Source organism: Hemitrygon akajei, unplaced genomic scaffold (assembly GCF_048418815.1).
Source record: "Hemitrygon akajei unplaced genomic scaffold, sHemAka1.3 Scf000069, whole genome shotgun sequence".
NCBI classification, from domain to species: domain Eukaryota; kingdom Metazoa; phylum Chordata; class Chondrichthyes; order Myliobatiformes; family Dasyatidae; genus Hemitrygon; species Hemitrygon akajei.
The window spans coordinates 612,594-634,873 of NW_027331955.1; the positions used below are offsets into that span (position 1 = coordinate 612,594).

General features: G+C 44.5%; 1 protein-coding gene across 1 annotated transcript in view; it reads left to right on the plus strand.

The window, feature by feature from the left end:
* Window positions 1-997: 997 nt before the first annotated feature.
* Window positions 998-22,280, plus strand: part of LOC140722108 (NACHT, LRR and PYD domains-containing protein 3-like) — a 31,089-nt gene continuing 9,806 nt past the window's right edge. Inside the window, exons 1-4 of the mRNA XM_073036905.1 lie at window positions 998-1,056; window positions 4,592-4,642; window positions 17,466-17,634; window positions 21,155-21,242. Coding sequence (XP_072893006.1) covers window positions 21,233-21,242 — 10 coding nt within the window. The 5' untranslated portion in view covers window positions 998-1,056; window positions 4,592-4,642; window positions 17,466-17,634; window positions 21,155-21,232. The remainder of the gene's footprint in view (window positions 1,057-4,591; window positions 4,643-17,465; window positions 17,635-21,154; window positions 21,243-22,280) is intronic.

Genomic DNA, 22,280 nt, shown 5'->3' on the forward strand with positions numbered 1-22,280 from the left:
TCAGTATGTCAGAAAGGGGAGGGTGCTGTTGGGAATGGACTAATTCAATTTGCCGGCAGCGTTAGTGGAAGTTGCAGGCAACGTTGACGAAGTCGGCAACATCAGGATGGGCGAGGGCAGCAGCACCAATGCAGTCGTCGGTGTAGCGTAGGAAGAGATGGGGAGAGATACCGGTGCAGGTTTGTAAACTGAACTGCTTCACAATCCCAACAGTGGACATGGAGAGGTCAAAGACACGTTGTATTAATTGTGTATATATACTGCCGGGGTTTGCATTATTGTATTATATATACAAACTATTTACCTCAGGTCTGAAGCAGTTTCGGGTTTGCCCCTGTTGTTCTAGTCCTCGGGGATGGGGTGGGGGGGGGGTGGGGTGTTGAGGCGGTGTTGCCGGGACTAGACTCATCTTTCATCTGTCGCCCGTTCAGACGAGGCAGCGGGATTCAGATCTGTCACGTCCTCCCATTGTGGGTGGGCATAGTTTTTTCACTCATATTTTTTCCACTGTTACGACCTGCCGAAGTGCAGCCGTTGTTTTCCGATGTATGAACCTGTTTGTGGGAGAACTGAGCCTCTTTCATTCATCTGTATTTCTCAAAAAGCCTTCCTCCCCGATGCTTCAAATCAGCTACCCTGGTTGTGCAATATTTCCACACAGTTGAAATGGGGAATCTTTTATTATATTTTCCTACTTTATATTTTGCACTAGTTAATTAATGTAACTATAACACACACACACACACTTATTTTAGTTCCGTTTTGTTTTTCTATTATTATGTGTTACTTTGTACTGCTGCGGTGAAGACAACAACTCTTTATGACATTAGCGGTGATATTGAACCTGATTCTGATATTGACATTGGAGACATGAGACATGCGAGCCGTTTACCGCGGAGCTGCAGCGTCTGCGGGTTTGTTTCCGACCCCGCTGCAGCTCTGATGACGCGGGTTCGTATTGCGCATGCTCAGTCTCTGTTATCGGTGGTTTCCTTTCCGTTCAGTGTTGATGCGGATCGTCGGCGGGATGCCGGGGACAGATTGACTGTCAGCGGGGTAAGTTCCCATGGGTTAGTATTGAGGCCGGTCCCGATCGGGAAGCCTTACGTTTGGCAGAGAGTCGCGTTAACTCACTCCAACCGGCGTCTCTGGTCCGGGCTGCTGTACAAAACCTGCCGGGGTTGACTGGGTTGCGGGACCTTCACACCGAGCCGCCTGAGATGAGCCTCCGCTGAAACCCTCTGCTCTAGCCCTAGGAGCGGAATGAGGCAGGGTTGCCGGAATTACTCCCATCTGTGGAGTTGTACCTGGGGATCGTTCAGTCTATCACCCGGCCTGGTAGCGGATCCAAACTTCACCTGGAGCGATGGCCGAGGTCGACAATCGCTTTACGTAATTCCCGGACAGTTGAAACGGCCATTCGGTTTGTTGTGTTTTTGCAGACAGAGAAGACTAAAGGCAGTAACACCACCTTTGAGACACTACCCCACGTGTATGAGCAGTTTTATCGTTCGTCCGTTGAGACCAGCAGTGAGATCCAGATCAGTGATGTCCCCACTTTTTGTGTATGCATTTTGTCTGGAATCCATTCCCCTATTGTGATTTGCCGAAGTGCAGCCAATATTGCAGCTATCTAACCCTACTAATGCGAGAATTAAGCGTATTCCATGTATGTGGACGTCAGAACCTCCAGTTGAGCTCTATCATTTTGTGTGTTTCCTCCTCGCTGCCAGTCTGTGGTTTTGTATTGCCATGAGCTCCTGTCTCTGCTGCTGCTCTACTCCGGCCCCTGTATTACTGAGTACTCCGTCTCTCATCTGCTTCTCATTATTACCTGTGACTCATTGTGCTCCCCTTATCATCTGCCTCTCTGTTTATTGCTCAGAGTATTTCAGTCCTGTCTTTTCTTCACCTGTCCGTTGCCAGATTGTGCCAGTGAATTTACCTGAGCCTTTCCACCATTTTTATCTGTTCTCTGTCCGTCTGAAAATCGACTCCGCCTGTTTCCCGATTCTGGAGTTTGGATTTCTCTGGATGTTTTGATCTCCGCCTGAACTTTGACGCCAACTTTGTTTGCACCTCGGAATATGATACTGAATTAATATCACTGTGTGCACAGTACTGGGTTGCGATTAGATTCCTGTCCCAGCGCCCTGACAGTGGGTTCCTGAAAGGTGTGTAGACTTCAGTGACTTCCAAATGTTCCAGAGCAGAAGCTCAGTCCATCTAATATTTCTGCACAACTGAAGTGGGGAAGCTTTTATTATTTTCATGTACCGAGGTGCAGCGAAAAACTTGTCTTGCATACCGTCCATCAAGATCAATGCATTACAACAGTATACTGAGGTGGTAGAAGACAAAAACATAACAGTGTATAAAAGTATTTTTGTTACAGAGAGAGTGTGTTGCAGGTAGGCGTATGGTGCAAGGTCAAATGGAGTTAGACAGTGAGGTCGGGAGTCGATCTTATTATTCTGTGTCTTATCATAATGGGAACATTCAATTTCATAGAACAGCAAAATGGAAGGCATCCTTGTGCCTAGTGGTACGTTTTCTGTTTTTTTTTCATCCATCACCAGATGGGTGGGTGAGAGGTGAGAATGTCTAGGTTTGTGTGAAAGAAATTATGTTGCTGCTTTGCTGAGGCAGTGGGAAATATAGACCCAGTCCATGGAGGAGAGGCCTGTTTCTATGTTGTGTCAGCCGTGTCCACGGTTCTCTGCTGTTTCATGTAGACATGGGCAGGGCAGTGGGAAATATAGACCCAGTCCATGGAGGAGAGGCCTGTTTGTATGTTGTGTCAGCCGTGTCCACGGTTCTCTGCTGTTTCATGTAGACATGGGCAGGGCAGTGGGAAATATAGACCCAGTCCATGGAGGAGAGGCCTGTTTCTATGTTGTGTCAGCCGTGTCCACGGTTCTCTGCTGTTTCATGTAGACATGGGCAGGGCAGTGGGAAATATAGACCCAGTCCATGGAGGAGAGGCCTGTTTGTATGTTGTGTCAGCTGTGTCCACGGTTCTCTGCTGTTTCATGTAGACATGGGCAGGGCAGTGGGAATTATAGACACAGTCCATGGAGGAGAGGCCTGTTTGTATGTTGTGTCAGCTGTGTCCACGGTTCTCTGCTGTTTCATGTAGACATGGGCAGGGCAGTGGGAAATATAGACCCAGTCCATGGAGGAGAGTCCTGTTTCTATGTTGTGTCAGCTGTGTCCACGGTTCTCTGCTGTTGCATGTAGACATGGGCAGGGCAGTGGGAAATATAGACCCAGTCCATGGAGGAGAGGCCTGATTCTATGTTGTGCTCAGCTGTGTCCACGTTTCTCTGCTGTTTCATGTAGACATGGGCTGGGCAGTGGGAAATATAGACCCAGTCCATGGAGGAGAGGCCTGTTTCTATGTTGTGTCAGCCGTATCCAAGGTTCTCTGCTGTTTCATGTAGACAAGGGCAGGGCAGTGGGAAATATAGACCCAGTCCATGGAGGAGAGGCCTGTTTCTATGTTGTGTTTAGCGTGTCTGCTGTTTCATGTAGTTATGGGCAGGGCAGTGGGAAATATAGACCCAGTCCATGGAGGAGAGGCCTGTTTCTATGTTGTGTTCAGCGTGTCTGCTGTTTCATGTAGTTATGGGCAGGACAGTGGGAAATATAGACCCAGTCCGTGGAGGAGAGGCCTGTTTCTATGTTGTGTCAGCTGTGTCCACGTTTCTCTGCTGTTTCATGTAGACATGGGCTGGGCAGTGGGAAATATAGACCCAGTCCATGGAGGAGAGGCCTGTTTCTATGTTGTGCTCAGCCGTATCCAAGGTTCTCTGCTGTTTCATGTAGACAAGGGCAGGGCAGTGGGAAATATAGACCCAGTCCATGGAGGAGAGGCCTGTTTCTATGTTGTGTTTAGCGTGTCTGCTGTTTCATGTAGTTATGGGCAGGGCAGTGGGAAATATAGACCCAGTCCATGGAGGAGAGGCCTGTTTCTATGTTGTGTTCAGCGTGTCTGCTGTTTCATGTAGTTATGGGCAGGACAGTGGGAAATATAGACCCAGTCCATGGAGGAGAGGCCTGTTTCTATGTTGTGTCAGCTGTGTCCACGGTTCTCTGCCGTTTCATGTAGACATGGGCAGGGCAGTGGGAAATATAGTCCCAGTCCATGGAGGAGAGGCCTGTTTCTATGTTGTGTCAGCCGTGTCCACGTTTCTCTGCTGTTTCATGTAGACATGGGCAGGGCAGTGGGAAATATAGACACAGTCCATGAAGGAGAGGCCTCTTTCTATGTGGTGTTCAGCTGTGTCCACGGTTCTCTGCTGTTTCATGTAGACATGGACGGGGCAGTAGCCATACGAAGGCGGGAAGAATCCCGATCGGATACTTTCCATGACGCATTGATAAAGTTTGGTAAGGGGCAAAGGGCATCTGCCAATTTTCTTATTGTTCTAGCTTTGTCGTTTTAGGATACCTCAATGATAAGCACCAGCAATATTTGTAAAGTGTTCTCGTTCACCGTTTACTTCATTGAATTTTCCAGGAGTGGTTACTGTATTGTTTTTTTTCTTTGTGTGTGTGTTTTATTGTTGTTTCTTTTGTCCTTCTTTAGCTAGAACTACCAGAGCACTAATTGAATACAGCACGAGGCAGGGTAAATCAGGTAATACAATTTCAGTTTTATCATTACAAAATGTCTGCAGTTTTAATCTGATAGCATTTTACATTCAGTTTGTAATTTCCTTTCTCAATTACTTTTGGTGAGCCACTTCCTTCGTTTCCATGGTAACGGCCCGGCAGAGCTGCAAGAAGTGTAGCACATTTTTATCGCTCTGTGTTCACCGCCTCTCAGCATCGAGACAGTGGCTTCACGGGCAAATTTGACAGAATGATAGTGGGAGGAAAGGATGCTGTGAGCATTGACTGTGCGGGATGTGTTACACCAGGGTCGGAATGAACTGAGAACTAACAAACTTAGCATTTTGATTTTTCCCAAACATTTTGCAAACAGCTACTATCTGTGCATTGAAATAAATAAAAAGTGCTGCTGCCGGAAATTTAAATTAAAAAAAAAAGGAGAATGGTGGAAACTTTTAGCAAATCAGCAGCATCTTGGACAGTCCCAGTTCTGAAAATGGCTTTTCCACCATTTCTCCTTTCAAGGATGTAGCCTGATCCACTGAATTCCCAGCATTTTCTATTTTATAATTTTACATTTTGTTTCTGCTACCCTGAGGGAAACATGGCAGCCGATCCTGTTCGACAGGATCCCTCACGGCAATAAGATCGTGATCAAATGTGTTAATGTTAGCTGCTAGAGACAGGCAGAAGTGTATCCAGATCCTCTCTCAAACTAAAGCATGATAAACCAGCCTCAGCCCGGCCCCGGCAGAGGGTCGTTAGGTTCCAATTCCAGCTTAGTTTGTACATCGACAGTGGCAGGAACACCACGGCAAATCGGCGGCATCAAAGCGTTTGTCTGTGGGTTATAATATCAGGGTGGAGTCTTTCAGAATATAGAACTGGCACCGTACGGGCATCAATCCGGGTTGGTAATTCTAAAGCTGGGATCGGAATCTCCTCAGTCTGCAGTGAGGCTGCAGTCCCGGGTGGTTGGACATTGGTTCTGGGGAAATCACGGACTACACCATCCAGTTTTTTCATCATACCTGTCAAGTATTCTGGAGATGTTTGACGAGGTAAGTATGGAGATACATAAGTTGGGCACTGATGTTCTCAAGGACTTTGGTAAAGCTTCGAACAAGATCCCGCGTGGCAGCTGAGCTGGAAGTTCCGGTCACGTGGGATTCACGGCGGGCTGGCGAGGTGGATTCACACCGGGCTCAATGACAGGAAGCAGAGATTAATAGAGTTCCTCTTGTACTTATCTATCTGCCCTACAGACTCTGCAACTTCCATCATATCCAAAGAGGTATTACAACGAACATACCTTTACCTTCATCGCTCCCACCCCGCCCTCTTCTTTCAACAGGGATCATCCCTCCTCAATCCACTTGTTTTCATTCCTCCTCACTAATCTCCCTCAAGTCACTTATCCTGCAAGTGTCCTAAGTGCTACACCTACCCATACACCTCCTCCCTCACCTCCGTTCAGACACAAAGCAGTCCTTCCTGGTGAGGAAACACTTCATCTGCGTATCTGCTGGGGCCATCTCTTGTGTCCCGTGCACCCGCTGCGGCCTCATTTACATTGGTGAGTCCCGCCATAAATTGGGAGACCGTTTTGTCGAGCATCTCTGTGTCATCTGCCACAAGGGGGACTTTGTAGTGGCAAAACATTTTAATTCTGATTCCCATTCCGACGTCTCGATCAATGGCCTCCTCTTGTGCGAAGATGAGACCGCCCTCAGGGTGGAGGAGAAACACCTTATATTCCATCTTATTATCCTCCAACCTGATTGTATGAATATTGAATTCTCCTTCCAGTAAACAAATCCCCCCAACCCACTTCTCTATTCCCCACTCTGAACTTCCGTTTCTGCTGACCAGCCTATTACTTCCCCCCGGGTCCCCTCCTTCCCTTTCTCCTATTGACAACTCTCCCATTCTTTATTCTCCAGCCCTTAACCTGTCCATCACTTGACTTCACCAATCACCTTCCAGCTCGCCTCCTTCTCCATCCCGACCTTTTCATTCAGATCACTTCCCCTCCTCCTCAGTAATGAAAAGGGCTGGTTGTCCAAAATGTCGACTGTTTATTCTTTTCCATATATACTGCCTGTTCTGCTGAGATCCTCCATCATTTTGAGTGTGTTGCTTTGGATTTTCAGCATTTGCAAGCTTTCTCGTATTTAAGTATAGTAATTTGTGCTTTGTTGAGATTGTACCTGGAATATGGTGTAAAATCCCGCTCCCCATACTAACACGGGTTATATAGACCAAAGAACAAAATGCCGGAGGAACTGAGGGGGTCTGGCAGCATCTGTGGAGGGAAATGAACCGTTAACATTTTGGGCTGAGACCCTCCATGTCGACTGAAAATAGACGGGAAATAGTCAGAGAAAAGAGGAGAGGGGTGGGGATGGGGCAAGAGCTGGGAAGTGAGAGGCGGATCCAGGTGAGTGGGAGGGGTGAAGGTGGAGAAAGCGACGGGGCTTCAGAAATGGAATTTAATTCCACGGAGGATTATAAGAAGTTAGAGAGTGTTTGTTTTAGAGATTCACCAGACTGATTCCTGGAGGACGATGAAGATCAGTGATCGTCTTCACATAAAACAGAGGCCGGCAGATGTGTGGAGACGGAAGGGATCGGACAGAAACATGTGGCTGAGATGGGAGAGCAGTCGCCATCTTGTTGATAGTTAGAGGGGCTGAATGGCCACCTCCTGCTGCTTCTCACTTGATGCTTCAGTGTTCCTGTCCAGTGAGTTTCCGGAGGAATGTGAATAGAAATTAGTATTTATAAGAATAGCAGTGATTTGCATGAAACCTTTTCGGGTCTGACTTGTGTATCGGATTGGGATGGGAACCGAACAAGTAACTCTGAGATCCGAGAGGTCGAGCGATGAGGACGCCAAATGTACCGAGGGCAAAATTTTAACAAAATGTAGCTGGTGTAAATACGAAATAATACGAAATGTGTAAGGGGCTAGGAGCAGAGTCATTGGTTCTGTTGGGAGACACCCCCTCCCCCCCCCCCACCCGTCAAGTTTCTCGCTCCCATTTCAAACGCAGATCTGCAGCATCTGAGGTTATCGCTTCCGAAGCCCCGCCCCCGATTTCACAGTCTCCGGGTGGGCGGTGGTTTTCTTTCCGTTTTCTGTTGAATCAGATGATCTGTGGAGATCCGGAGGACCGATGGCAGTCTGCGGGACAAATTGATCAAGTTCTCATCGGTGAATATTGAGCCACGCAACTAGCGGTGAACGTGACCGACAATTTCCCATCTGTGAGTACTGAAGCTGATCCCGGGGGAGGGGAACCTGATGTTGGGCAGAGAGTCCCGTTAACTTCCCCGATCTGGTGACCTCGTCCCACTTTTTGGATACGACCTGTCGTGGTCGGTCCGGGTTCTGGGACTTTCACACCGCCCCTGGTATTCTGGTCCCAGGAGCGGGATGAGGTGGTGATACCGAGACTGAATCCATCCATTAAGATGTACCTGGCGAACTTTTCCTCCATCACCCGGCCCGGTATCGGATCCAAACTTCACCTGCATCGATGCCTGGGCTCGATAATTGTTTTACATATATCCAGCACACTGGAAGCGGCCGTTCGGCCTGTTGTGTTCTTGCAGACACGAGGATTAACCAGAGTAATCGCACCCTCGGGAGACTCCTCTACGTGTATGAGTAGCTTCATCTTTCCCCGTTCAGACAGGACAGTGAGATCCAGATCTCTCACGTCCTCTCAGGGGACTGGGAAGTTTATTTCCATCTTCTTTCCATTGCTACGACTTGCCGAAATGCTGACAGTGTTTCCCGATATCTGGTCCTATTAATGCGAGAATTAAGTCTTGTTCATTTATCTGGGTTTCTCGGAAATGTGTACACTCTCTCCAGAATTTCCAAAGAAGCAATCCAGGCTGTCTAATATTCCCACACGATTGAAATGGGGAATCTTTATTTTGTTTTCCATGTACAGAGGTTGAGTGAAAATCGTGTCTCCGGTATTCTCCACACAGATCGATACACTGCAGCAGTACATTGAGGAAAAACAAATCATTCTGGTTACAGAGAAAGTGCAGTGCAGGTAGATATGTGGTGCAAGGTCACATCGATTTAGACTGTGAGCTCAGGAGTCCACTCATCACGCTGTTCGCTTCTAACAGCAGAATGGACACCGTCCTTGTGCCTGGTGGCATGTTTCTGTCTTATTTTATCTTCGCCCCTACGGAGCATTAGAAGTGAGAATGTTCAGGGTTGTGAGGAGCTTTCATGATGTTGGCTGGTTTCCTGAGTCAGTGGGATGTGTTGACAGAGTCCATGGAGGGGAGGTTGGTTTCTGTGATGTGCGCAGCTGTGTCCGCAGTTCTCCCCTATTTAATTCAGTTAATGGAAAAGCAGTAGCTGGGTGAAGATGTGAAGTATCGGGATGGGATACTTTCTGCGGTGCATTGATAAAGTGTGTAGAGTGGAAAAGGACAAAAATCAAAGCTCTTTCTGTTTGTTCTGGCTTTGCTATATTGGAATATGTTATCTAGTAATGTGTATTATTATTTCAGTATCTTTGTATTACTGGACTACTATCAGAGAGTGCACTTGATTCCTTCACCCATCTGGTTCCATCTGCTCATTCCTGCCCATCTTGTTCAACCTCTGTCGTGTCCGTATGCCACCACCTCAATGATATATATCAATCATCTTGTTCAATCTCTGTCCTGCCTGTATGCCACCAGCTCAATGATATATATCAATCATCTTGTTCAATCTCTGCCCAGCCTGTATCCCAACGCCGCAATGATATATTTCAGCAATCTCTCTTCTAAACTTTGTCTTCGTTGTGAAGTTTTGTATTGCACCGTTCCATTTATTTATTTATTTATTTGCCTGTTTATTTATTTATTTAGTTAGTTAGTTAGTTAGTTATTGTTCGCTAGGAATACCAGAGGTTTAGTTGGACACAACACGTGACAGGGTAAAAGCAACCATTTCAATTTTAGTTTCACCGTTACAAAATGGCTGCAGTGTTAATCTTTGTCATAATTAAACTCATAGCATCTGATGTTGAGTTTGTTATTTCCTTTTTCGGTTATTTTCAGTGAGCCACTTCCTCTGTTTCCAGGGTAACGGCCCGTCAGAGCTGCAGCAAGTGCTGCACATTTTATCGCTCTGTGGTCACCGCCTCTCAGCGTAGAGACAGTGGCCTCAGGAGCAAATGTAACAGAGTGATAGTGGGAGGAAAGGATGCTGTGAGCATTGACTGTGTGGGATGTATTACACCAGGGTCAGAATGAACTCAGAACTAACAAATTGGTTGGGGTGGGGGTGGCATTTACAGTTTAGGGTGGCAATCAGTTACTATCTGTGCGTTAAAATGAAGATGGAGAAAATACTACAGTTGCAGGAAATTTAAGGTGAGGAGGAGAAAATACTGGAGACGCTCAGCAGATCGGCAGCATCTTGGACAGTCTCAGTTCTGGAACTGGGTCTTCCACCATTTGTCCTTTCAGAGATGTAGTCTGATGTACTGAGTTCCCAGCATTTTCTACTTTATAATTTTACATTTTGTTCCTGCTACACTGCAGGAAACATGGCAGCCCGCTCTGCTGGGCAAGAACCCACACAGCGATGACATAGGGATCAAATGTGCTCGGTTTAGCTGCTGGGGTCAGGCTGAAGTGTATCCGCATCCTCTATACAGACCGGGGAACCAGCCTGAGCACCGGCCCCGGCAGAGGGTCATTAGGTTCCAATTCCACCTTAGTCTGTGAATCGGAAATGGCAAGAACAGCACGGGAAATCGCCGGTACCAAAGCGTCTTTGTATGGGTGATAATATTGGGCTGGTGACTCTGAGGATATGGAACTGGCAGCTGGGATCGGAATTTTCTCAGTCTGCAGTGAAACTGAATTCTCGGGCGGTTGGGCATAGGTTATGGGGAAATCACCGTCTACACTGTCCAATAGGACATCACATGTGTCAAGTATTTTGGAGATTATTTAAGAGTTAACTAGGGAGTTGGGTGAAGTTGGGCAGTGATGTTGTTCATCTGAACTTTGGTAAAGTCTGTATCAAGATCCCGCATGGCAGCTGATCGGGAAGGTTCGGTCACGTGGGATTCACGGGGAGCTGACGAGGTGGATTCACACCGGGCTCACAACAAGAAGCAGGGGGAGATGATTGAAGATGGTTTTAGCGAATGGAGGCCTGTAGCGAGGGGAATGTGTGTGTCAGTGTCGACACCTCTGTAATTCACTATTCATGTCACTGATTTGTATATGAATGTACATGGCTACACAGAGTATTATGTACCGTTGTGTTCACCTTATTGTCGTAAATATATTATCAAGCTGGAGAGAGTGCAGAAGAGTTTGCTGAAGATGTTGCCTGGACTAGAGGGCCGAGTCATAGGAAGCGTTTGGCCGAGCTGGGTCTTTAGTCCAGAGGAGAATGAGAGTGAAATTATAGGAGTTCATGAAATCAAGAGGGAGTGTAGATATGTGGTTGGTCGTGGTATTTTACCCAGGTTGCAAAATTCAGAATTGTTTGATGTCATTCCAGTACAGAAGTGTAAAGGAGAACAAAATAATTGTTACTCTGAAAAAAAAACACAATGATGGAGACCACAATAATAAACAAAACACAGTACATGAAGTATGATAGTTTAAAAAGATTTATTGTATGTCTATAAAGTGACGTTAATCACAGAAGTGTCTGGACATGTGAGACTGACATTGATTCTTCTTCTGCCTGTGACTTGCGCGTTACACGCTTGGGCGATCATGGGTCTCCACATCCAATGATCCCTCACAGCGGCAATGATATCCGGCACATTTAGATCTGTTAGTTCTTTCACAGTGTCCATATATTGTCTTCTTTGTCTGACTCTTCCGCGTTTCCCAGGCACACGGCCTTGCATTGTAAGACATTCTATTTCTCCCTTTATGATGACATGGCCCAAGAATTTAAGTTTCCTCTCATTTAATGTTCTCATTAAATATCTTTTCGTATGGGTACGTTGGAGTACTGTCTCATTAGTTACCTATCTCTATATGATATTTTCAGCATTCTAAAAAAAAACACATTTCTGTTGCTTCTAAGTTTCTTTGGAGTTCAGGTGTTACAGTCCACGTTTCGGAAGCACACAGCAAGATTGACCAGATGTAACATTTCAGTAGCCTACGCCTTGTTGTCATAGAAATGTGTCTGTTGGTAAAAATGGGTTTCATTTTTTGGAAGTTGGTTTTGACAATGGCAATTCTTGTTTTTATTTCTACTTTACTTCTAGCATCTTGTGATGTAAAGCTGCCAACTTAATTAAAGCCGGTCTTTTGTTCAGTCTCTTGGTTACCGATGGACAATTGGCAGTTGGGAGTATCCTGCCCATTTTATATTACCATATTTTTGTTTTTTTTTTACCGTTGATGGTTAGTCGAGAATATGCACTTATTTGTACTACTTTGTCTAGGAGGATTTGTAGGTCTTCTGCAGCACTTGCTCTCAGGTGGTATCGTCTGCATAACTTATATGGTTGATGTAAACACCTCCAATTTTTATCCCATCTAGGTCTTCTGTTTCTCTGAGAATCATTTCAGCATAGATATTAAATAATTCCGGTGAGGCAACGCATCTCTGTCTAACTCCCCTTTGAATTTTAGTCCATCTGCTTATATTATCATCATTTTTTACCGCCACTGTTTGATTCCAATATAAATTTTGAAGCGGTTATTTTACCCTTCCGTCAATATTTAGTTAAGTGAGAATTTGAAATAATTTTTCATGTTGCACTTTGTCGAAAGCTTTACTGAAATCAATAAAACATAAAAAGATATCGTTTTGATATTCAATTGCCCTTTCTGAAAGCATTCGTAGTATGAAAATTACGTTCCTAGTTCTTCTATCCACCATAAACTCATATTACAGTTCAGAAGTTTCTGGCCTTAACTTGTTTTTGATTTGACTCAGAACAATTCTCAACAAAATCCTTGTTATGTGACTCAGAAGACTGATTGTTCTACAATTTTCGCTGTCGATAGTTCCAGGAATTTTAGGCAGAGTTATAAATACTGATTTCAAGAGATCGTCAGGCAATACATCAGACTCATATATGCCATTAAACTCTTCAAAATGAATATCTATGCCCAGATCTTCTGGGGCTTGTATCATTTCCACTGAAATTCCATCAGGTCCGGTGGCTTTACCCTGTTTCATTGTTTTCATTGCTTTAGTTATTTCTTCTTTGGTAATATGTGGGCCAGAATGAGGGTGTTTCATATATGGGGGTTCCCCTCTATTATCTCAAAAAGCTGCTCTATATACTGAATCCACCTCTCACATACTTTATCTGGATCTGTTAGGATGGATCTGTCTGCTGATCCTATTCATCATGCAGAGGAGGTTTTCTTAATTCCAGTAACTTCCTTAATTTTTCTGGTGCATTTCTTTGCTGTTGTTAATATGGCCTTCTACTTCATTTCATTTTTTGATTCAGCCAGTCTCCCTTTGCAATATTGCACAATTCTCTGGTCTGTGACATTGATCGTATGTTCATAAAGTGACATTAGGCACAGGAAAGCCTGGACATACGGAGAATGATATTGACTGCCTGTCCATCAAGTCACTTTAGACAGAGGAGTGCCTAGAACTGTCAGGAAATGTTAAACTGGTAGCGGGTGGGGTATGAAGGGTGAGTTAGTGAGTAGAGGTGTTGATCAGGCTTACTGCTCGGTGTAAATAACTGTTTTGAGCCCGATTGTCCTGCCGTGGGTGTTACAGATCCACAATTCCTTTAAGGTAGCACCAGAGTTGTAAAGAGAGTTTAGGATATATTGACCATTATAACAGGCTATTACGAAGAGGGGCCTGGATATTAATGCTAAAGTTGTAAAAGACACCGAGAATCCAATAAAAAACAGAATTATGTGCAGTTCTGGCCAGCTACTTGGAGGAAAGATGTCGATAAGCATGAAAGAGTGTAGGGAAAATTACACGGACATTGCTAGTATTTCAGGAAATAATTATAGTGATAGGTTGAACAGGTTAGAACTCGATTACCTGGAATACAGTGGAATGATGGGGTATCCTAGCAGGATTCCAACTTTTCTTTATGCCATTTGCCCCTACAATTAAAAGAAAGGTCCAGGAACCTAGGTGGGGAAGCCCTTCTAGGGATATAGAAATCTATGATGGTATAAATAGGGTGAATGCAGTTAGTCATTTCCCCCTCAGATTGGGTAAAATCATGGATTTAGGGCAAAAGGTGACACATTTAATTGTAATCTGAGGGAGAACTACTTCACTCAGTGGGTGGTGCGAATGCGGAACAAGTTCCCAGCAGATGTAAGAGATGAAGGTCCGATTGTGGTATTTCAGAGATGTTTGGGGAGGTACATGGATGAGGGAGGTATAGAGGGCTGTGGTCTGGGTGCAGGAGGATGGAACCACACTGAACATGGCACGGATTGGATGGACTTTAACAACCCTGTGTCTGTGCTGTAAGGTCTCTGTGAATCTCAATTGAAACTTCTACACATAATCGACATTTATTGCAGACTGGTCATAGAAAACATAGAAAATAGGTGCAGGAGTAGGCCCTTCGGCCCTTCGAGCCTGCACCGCCATTCAGTATGATCATGGCTGATCATCCAACTCAGAACCCTGTACCTGCTTTCTCTCCATACTCCCTGATCCCTTTAGCCACTAGGGCCATATCTAACTTATATTATATTTAACTTATAGGTCGTATCCAACACTGCGATTTATTTTGGACCAGCGTCAGCACTGCTGAGAGCTCGGTAGAGCTAGAACCACCATGAGATTTATTGAATGCACCTCGAAGGGATAAAAACAACCACTGGAGTTTTAGTATCACCACTACAAAATGGCTGAATGTTCAGTTCAATTATATCACAATGAAACCGAGAACGTGTCACACCGAGTTTGTTATTTCCCCGCTCGGTTATTGTTGCGAGCCACTTCCTCCGTCACCAGGGCAACAGCTCACCAGAGCTGCAGAGAGTGTTGAACATGTTTATCGCTCTCTGGTTGCTGACTCTCAGCGAAGAGACAGTGGCCTCAGATACGAGGATGCTTTGAGCATTTGCTGATGATACTAAGCTGGGTGGCAGTGTGACATGTGATGAGGATGTTAGGAGAATTCAGGGTGACTTGGATAGGCTGGGTGAGTGGGCATATACTTGGCAGATGACGTAAATGTGAATAAGTGTGAGGTTATCCACTTTGGGAGTAAGAACAGGAAGGCAGATTATTATCTGAACGGTGTAGAGTTAGGTAAGGGAGAAATACAAAGAGATCTAGGAGTCCTTGTTCATTAGTCACTGAAGGTGAATGAGCAAGTGCAGCAGGCAGTGAAGAAGGTTAATGGAATGTTGGCCTTTATTACAAAGGGAATTGTGTACAAGAGCAAGGAAATCCTCTTGCATTTGTACAAGGCCCTGGTGAGACCACACCTGGAGTATTGTGTACAGTTTTGGTCTCCAGGGTTAAGGAAGGGCATCCTGGCTGTAGAGGAAGTGCAGCGTAGATTCACAAAGTTAATTCCTGGGATGTCAGGACTGTCTTACGCAGAGAGGTTAGAGAGATCTGGCTTGTACGCGCTGGAATTAAGGAGATTGAGAGGGGATCTGATTGCAACATATAAGATTATTAAGGGATTGGACAAGACAGAGGCAGGAAATATGTTCCAGATGCTGGGAGAGTCCAGTACCAGAGGGCATGGTTTGAGAATAAGGGGTAGGTCATTTAGGACAGAGTTAAGGAAAAACTTCTTCTCCCAGAGAGTTGTGGGGGTGTGGAATGCACTGCCTCCGAAGGCAGTGGAGGCCAATTCTCTGGATGCTTTCAAGAAGGAGCTAGATAGGTATCTTATGGATACGGGAATCAAGGGATATGAGGACAAGGCAGGAACCGGGTATTGATAGTAGATGACCAGCCATGATCTCAAAATGGCGGTGCAGGCTCGAAGGGCCGAATGGTTTACTTCTGCACCTATTGTCTATTGTCTATTTACTGTTCGGGATGGAATGAAGAAGATTGTAGGGATTGCATCTATGTAATTCTGCTCTGGGTGTCAAACATCTTGCAGTCAGTCAATTGTTTCTGCATCAAAAGAACAAAATGAAATCTTCTGCACTGAGTTTCCAGTGCTATATTTTCAATTTTATATTGAAAACATTTTCTTCCTGTTACCCGACGGGGAAAATGGCAGCTAATTGACCTGGGCTACACCGCACTCAATAAAATAATGAACAACCGTGTTCAATGAAACTGTGGGAACAAGCGAAAATGTATCAGCACCCTCTTTGTGATCCAAGGTCCATGTTTTACAGCTAATCCCCGTCTAGAAAAAGGATCATCAGGCTCCAGTTCTGTCACGGGTTGGTGTGGGAGCGTAAGGTTTTGAACTGGGATTAGCTGAGACACTGCCGCATATTACCGGCAGCAAAGAGCCCTGGAAGCGCTGGTGCTTGAGATACAATCTTGGGATGGGGGCTCCAGGAATATGGGATTGTCAATGTTTGGGTTTCGGTCTACGTTGGTGCATTTACAGATGCGGCTGGATAATCCTCCTTCCGCAATGAAGCAGATGTCTCCGGGGGCTGGATATTGGTAGCGTGAATCTCTCAGTGTGAGATGCGGGAACACCCAGTGTGAGATGTGGAAAAGATATGTGGGCTGTGACCTTCTGAGGTTGGATCCTGGGATACCACACATGTCTTGACCCAGATAAAGTGAATCAGGGAATCAAGTTGTCCGGGTTTATGAGGTGCTGAGCGAGTATTTCTGTTCTGTGCTCAGATGTTTGGTTCTGAAGTTGCTTTGGAAGCAAAGCAGAGAATGAGTTCCCATTCCATCCCTCACAGGGAGAGGCTGTGATTAAATACGCTGTTTTGTGTTTGCACCAGTAGAAATAGACTGGGGTTTCAGAAATCAACTCACAGTTGGAAATTCCCCCTCACTGTCACCTGTCTAGCTGCCAGTGGGAGTCAAAGAGAAACTCAAGATGCTGAAGATAGAACAGAACATGGAACAGTACATCACAGGAACAGGCCCTTCGGCCACAATGGTGTGCCAAGCCAGCTGAAAAGTAAATCACCCCCCCCCCCAAATCTAGGGTTGGTAGGGGGGGGTGGGTTGAAGTTACGGCGGGGGTGATTATTTACCAACTGAATAACAACAAGCCTGCATGCAGTGGGACTGGAGAGGGTGTCTTGATTAGACGGAGAGTCTGGGATCTGAGAGTGCTGCCTCAGAATAAAGAAGCGTCAGTTTAAAATTGAGATGAGAGACATTACTTCAGCCAAAGGTTGTTTGATCTGTGGAATTTGTCACCACAAACAGTGGTGGAGGCGATCGCTGGGTATATTCATGTTCTGCATTGCTAAATCAGTTGAGAATTATAGCAGGAAGCAAGAATACGGTGTTGGAAAATAATCCTCCATGATTGATTATGGAGCAGACTAGAATGACTTTATCACATAATTCTCCTGTTATATATTATGACTTGTATCTTATACTATGACTGAATGATGACTTCCTTGTATTCCATCACAAACAAGAGGAAATCTTCAGATGCTGGAAATCCAAGCAACACACACAAAATGCTGGAGGAACTAAGCAGCTGGAAGAGAGGAGCATTGACATCCAGATGCTGCCTGGCCTGATTAGTTCCTCCAGCATTTTGTCTGTGTTCCTTTGTATCCCATATCAGGCTTTGTAAAGTTTGAGGGACAGTTACAGATGTTTTCACTCGGATCATGACATATGCGTTCAAAATTTAAATTTCAGGTTAACGCTTTGATCTCGTTTGTTTTAGTAACATACTTCATTACTTCTTTCATTGAAGTTAGACCTGCGGCGAGAGGTTAATTGGAAGAAACGCCCACAACTGGAAGCAAACCACAACTGAAAACGAGGGAACAGCAACAAGTGAACCAGCCCGAGGACGGAGAGCATCAATTCGACAGAACCCTTCTGACTCGGAGATTCCATTGATTCAGTCAGGAGAAAGTTTGGTGAGTCTCATTTACCCAAACACTGCTCCTTTAGACATTACATTTCTGTACCAAGGAAGATAAGAAATAGCTGGAGTGAGACTGAATAAATGTAGAAGTGCCAGTTGCAATCATTCCAGGTCTACTGATGTGCTGTCAATATAAGTTCTGCATAATAATTATATTATGCAAGTGAAAAGAAACCATACATTGATTAAGTATATACATCGAGATTTGTGTGTTAATGTTGTATCCCAGCAGGTTGCAGATCGACCATGACACAATCGGTGAGCTGGTCCGCACGGTACAGGACCGAGGGACGCGCTCCCCGTCCCTGTTACTGACTCGACGGTCTCCCCATCTACCGCGTGCACCAGCTCACCGCCCCGCCCACTGCCCACGCGCGCCCTCTCGCGGAAATTCGTCACCCTCGGGCTGACGTTGAGAAGATTTAAGCATGCTGCGCGTGCCCGGTATCTCTTGTGAACTGACGTGAGATTTACTTGTCTCTCATTGGTGACACCAAATACCAATTTAGCATACCAACCAATGGGGATATGGACTTCTTCATTAAGGAGTTTCCTTAACAAGGAGTTGGCGGAGCTGTAAGGGCGACGGATTGAAGAGGGAGTTCAGGAGGTTTATCTCCTCTGAATGAGCTAGGATGGAGAAGGCTTCAGCATATTTTCAGTGGACACCAAATAAAGTGTTGCCTGCAGGTGCGGAGTCGGGGTGATTTTAACAGCAAGTCACGATCTTACTATCTGACACGGTGGGCTGGAGGGACCCAGTGGCTGCCTTTTGTTTGAGGTGTCTGGGTTTAAACTACGGAGTAAACAGATGCACCTTAGACCAGCAGGCTGTCCCAGTGGGTGTTGTGGGGTCAGATGCTTGGAGTATGGTTGCTCCCTGTCTGCATTAGGGACAAAATACAACATTTACAAGTCTGTTATTGACTGAAAACATCTATATTAATTCTTTTTCTGTTTATGATACAATCATTGTCCAATTTATGTTCAAGTTTAATAGTCATTCAAAACATACATGAAAACACATGAACACAGCCAAATACAACTGCGTTACTGCACACAAAGCCCCCTTGCGGGAAACTGCCTCTCTCAGATACCCCAAGGGCATAGGCATTTTCTGATTAGCATTATCTATCCATCGTAGCCTCGGTCATCCTCTCCTTCTTTTGCCTTCTGTTTTACCGAACATGAGAGTCTTCTCCAAAGAATCCTGTCCCCTCATGATGTGGTCAAAATAATTGAGCTTTTGAAGCTTCCTAGTGAGCAGTCTGGCGTATTTCTCCAAGTATTGACTTGTTGGATCTTCTTGCTGTCCAACGAACACTTTCCCCCAACATCCAAGTTCAGAGGCGTTGACTATTTTGTATTCAGCCTTACTAATAGTCCAGCTCTCACAGCCTTACATCACAACTGGAAATACTATATACTTGACTCTACGGTCCTTCGTAGACAATGCTATGTCTCTGCATTTCAGTATTTTATCTACATTTGCCATTGCTACCCTCCCCAGAAGTAAGCGCCGTTTAATACGCTGCACTTACCATCATTTTCAATCTTTCTTTACTGATTAAAAATGTATATGAATAGATACAAATCAGAGGTGAAGTTATATCAAATACATAATAGAATAAACGTACAAACAAAGAAAATGATATACACTGTCGAAATGATGTGTAATATAATATTAGGCTATTATATAAAAACAGAGAACCACAACTCCTCTTGATAATTCATACAAAAGAAGACTGGAAATGTTCTATTTATAGGAGAGAAAAAAACACTAAACTAACCTAAAACAAAAAAAAAGTGGGGGACCGGGCAGTCCATTTGAGGACAAGATTACAAAAAAAGAACAAAACGTCCTTCTGGTCAAATCTGAAACTTCACGGAGGCAGAAAGAAAAGAAAGAAAATAACTAAAAAAAAAATAAAAAAGAAAAGAAAAGAAAAGAAATTAGATCTTATGAAAATATTGAATAAAAGGTGGCCAGGTTTGTTCAAATTTGAAAGATGCATCGAACGTCCGACTTCTAATTTTCTCCAAGTTTAAACAAAACATAATGGAGGAGAGCCAGAAAAAAAGCAATAGGTGGATTAGGATCCTTCCAATGCAACAAAATAGCTCTCCTACCCAATAAATTTGAAAAGGTTATCACATTTACCATCTATAAAAATCTTTGAACCAGGGAAGATAAAATCCGTCTCTGTTTCCACATCCTTTCCATTTATTACCACAGAGTTAATAGGACTGGCTGGTTTTCTTAATATTGAGCAAGAAGCCAGCTTTCAACTTTCTTCTTTCACTTTCATTAGAAGCTTCTTCAGATCCTCCTCACTTTCAGCCATTAGAATAGTATCACATGCATATCTGAATTTATTAATATTCTGTCTGGTAATTTTCACTGCAACATTTTGAGTCCTCTGGACTCAATTCCTCATATGTTCAGCATATAGATTAAATAAGCAGGGTGACAGTATGCAGCCTGGTCATACTCCTTTCCAAACCTTGAACCAGTTTTTGTTCTGTGTCGTGCTAACTGTTGCTTCTTGCTCTTTGTACAAGTTTCTCATAAGGCAGAACAGATGTCCAGGTATTCCCATTTCTTTAAGGATTTGCCATAGTTTATTATGGACCACACTGCTGAAGGCTTTAGAGTAGTCAATAAATCATAGATAAATACTTTTCTGAAATTCTCGCGATTTCTCCATTATCCAGCGTAGGTTAGCAATTTGGTCTCTGGTGCCTCTGCCTCTTCTAAAAGCAGCTTCAATCTGGCAGTTCGTGTTCCATATATTGCTCGGGTCCTGCTTGCACAATCTTTAGCATTACCTTTCTAGCATGTGAAAACTTTCGGTAATTTGAACAATACTTTACATTTCCGTTCTTGGGTATTGGGATAACAACGGACCTTAATCCAGCCTAAAAGTCATTGTTGTTTATATTTTCCCAGATCTGCTGGAAAATTGAATGCAACACTTTTATAGCATCACCTTTTAGAATTTTCAACAATTTTACTGAAATCCTGTCACATCCTGCATCCTTATTATTGGCAATGTTTTCTATCACCCATTCGACTTCACTTTCCAGAATGTCTGGCTCTAGATCGATGAGGGAGTCATTGCAGGTGTCTTCGCTGTTGGATCTTTCTGCAATTCTTCTGTGTGTTCCTGCCATCTCCCTTTGATGTCCTTTGCTTCTGTAAGGTCCTTCCCTTCTTTGTCTTTTCCTATGCTCATTTTACATGAAATGTTCCTTTAATTTCTCTAATCTTCTGCAACAGATCTCTTTTTTTCCAATTCTTTTGGCTTCTTCAACTTCACTGCATCGCTCCTTTAATTAAGTTTCCTTATATTTCCTTGCTATCTTCTTGAAATTTGTGTTCAGTTGGAGGTCTTTGTACCAATCTCCATTTACTCCCTGGAATGTCGGAGAGTGAGCAGTGACCTTACAAAAGTGTTTTAAATTTGAAGGACAGAGTAACTGAATCATACTTTTTTATTTGTGTAATTCAGGTCATTGCCAGCAGGTGGGACATTCTTCCACCCGGACATCAGACAAGCAGACGGTAATCAACCAACGACAGAGTCAGAATGGACACAGGTATGCTCACTGGCCTCTTTCTCATTAAAACTCTGTCATCATGGTACACGTGAAGTCAAATCATCAATAATTCAGAGGGATAAACTTGGGCGATAAAGGGGCGGAGAGAAAGTACCATCAAACGGGGTCATTGTTCCAACTGGTAAAGCATCCATGAGCACTGGAACAATTCACCAGCTCCAGCGCAGGGACCTAACAAGGGGAATGGTCGAATCACTCCCCTCACCACACAAATCTTCACCTGAGCGAAAGGAGAAGGAGCCCCTGAATAAGGTAGGAGTGGGTAACACTCAGACAGGAATATAACAGCGGGCAATGTAACAGTTGAGGGAACAGACAGAATTTCCATCAGCATTTGGTACGACCTGATGTGGGAAATGCCTCCGACAGCCGTTGAGAGAAACAGAAGTTGTTTTCTGTTTGGAAGGGCAATGGTGAATTCTCCCCAAATTAACGGGTTGTTGCACAATGGAGGTGAGGGGAGTTCCCGGTGTCTGTTTTCTGTGGCCGAGTTATAGAACGTTATATTGAGGGAGGACGGGCTGGGTGCAGGAGACAGTGAACAAGAGAAATTGTACACAGGGAATTGGGGGGGGGGGGGCTACTGAAGCAATGAATTGACCTTGGCGAATAGGATTAAAGTAAAACAAAATGATAAGTGGAGAGGGCACCGTACAAAATGCTGGAGGAACTCAGCATGTCAGGAAGCACCTATAGAGAAAAAATAACCTTCAACGTTTCGGGCTGAGAATCTGTAAATTGATTTCAAAGTCGTCTTGGGTACATAAAATGGAGTCAGCACTAGAGGAGCGTTGTTCTGGCTGAAGGTCTGTGACCAGTCGTGTCCGCAAGGATCACTGTTTCGCCATGCGTCGTGTGTGTGAATCAAATAGGTTAATCATATGATATACTGGGTGGACTTATTCATTGATTTACAGAGTTGGCGGAGTTGAGTAAATTTGGGACTGTTGTCAAAGTGTTCAGCATCCAGTTAAAAATAGGAACAGAGAGTCACCAAGTACAGATAATTCAGGCAAA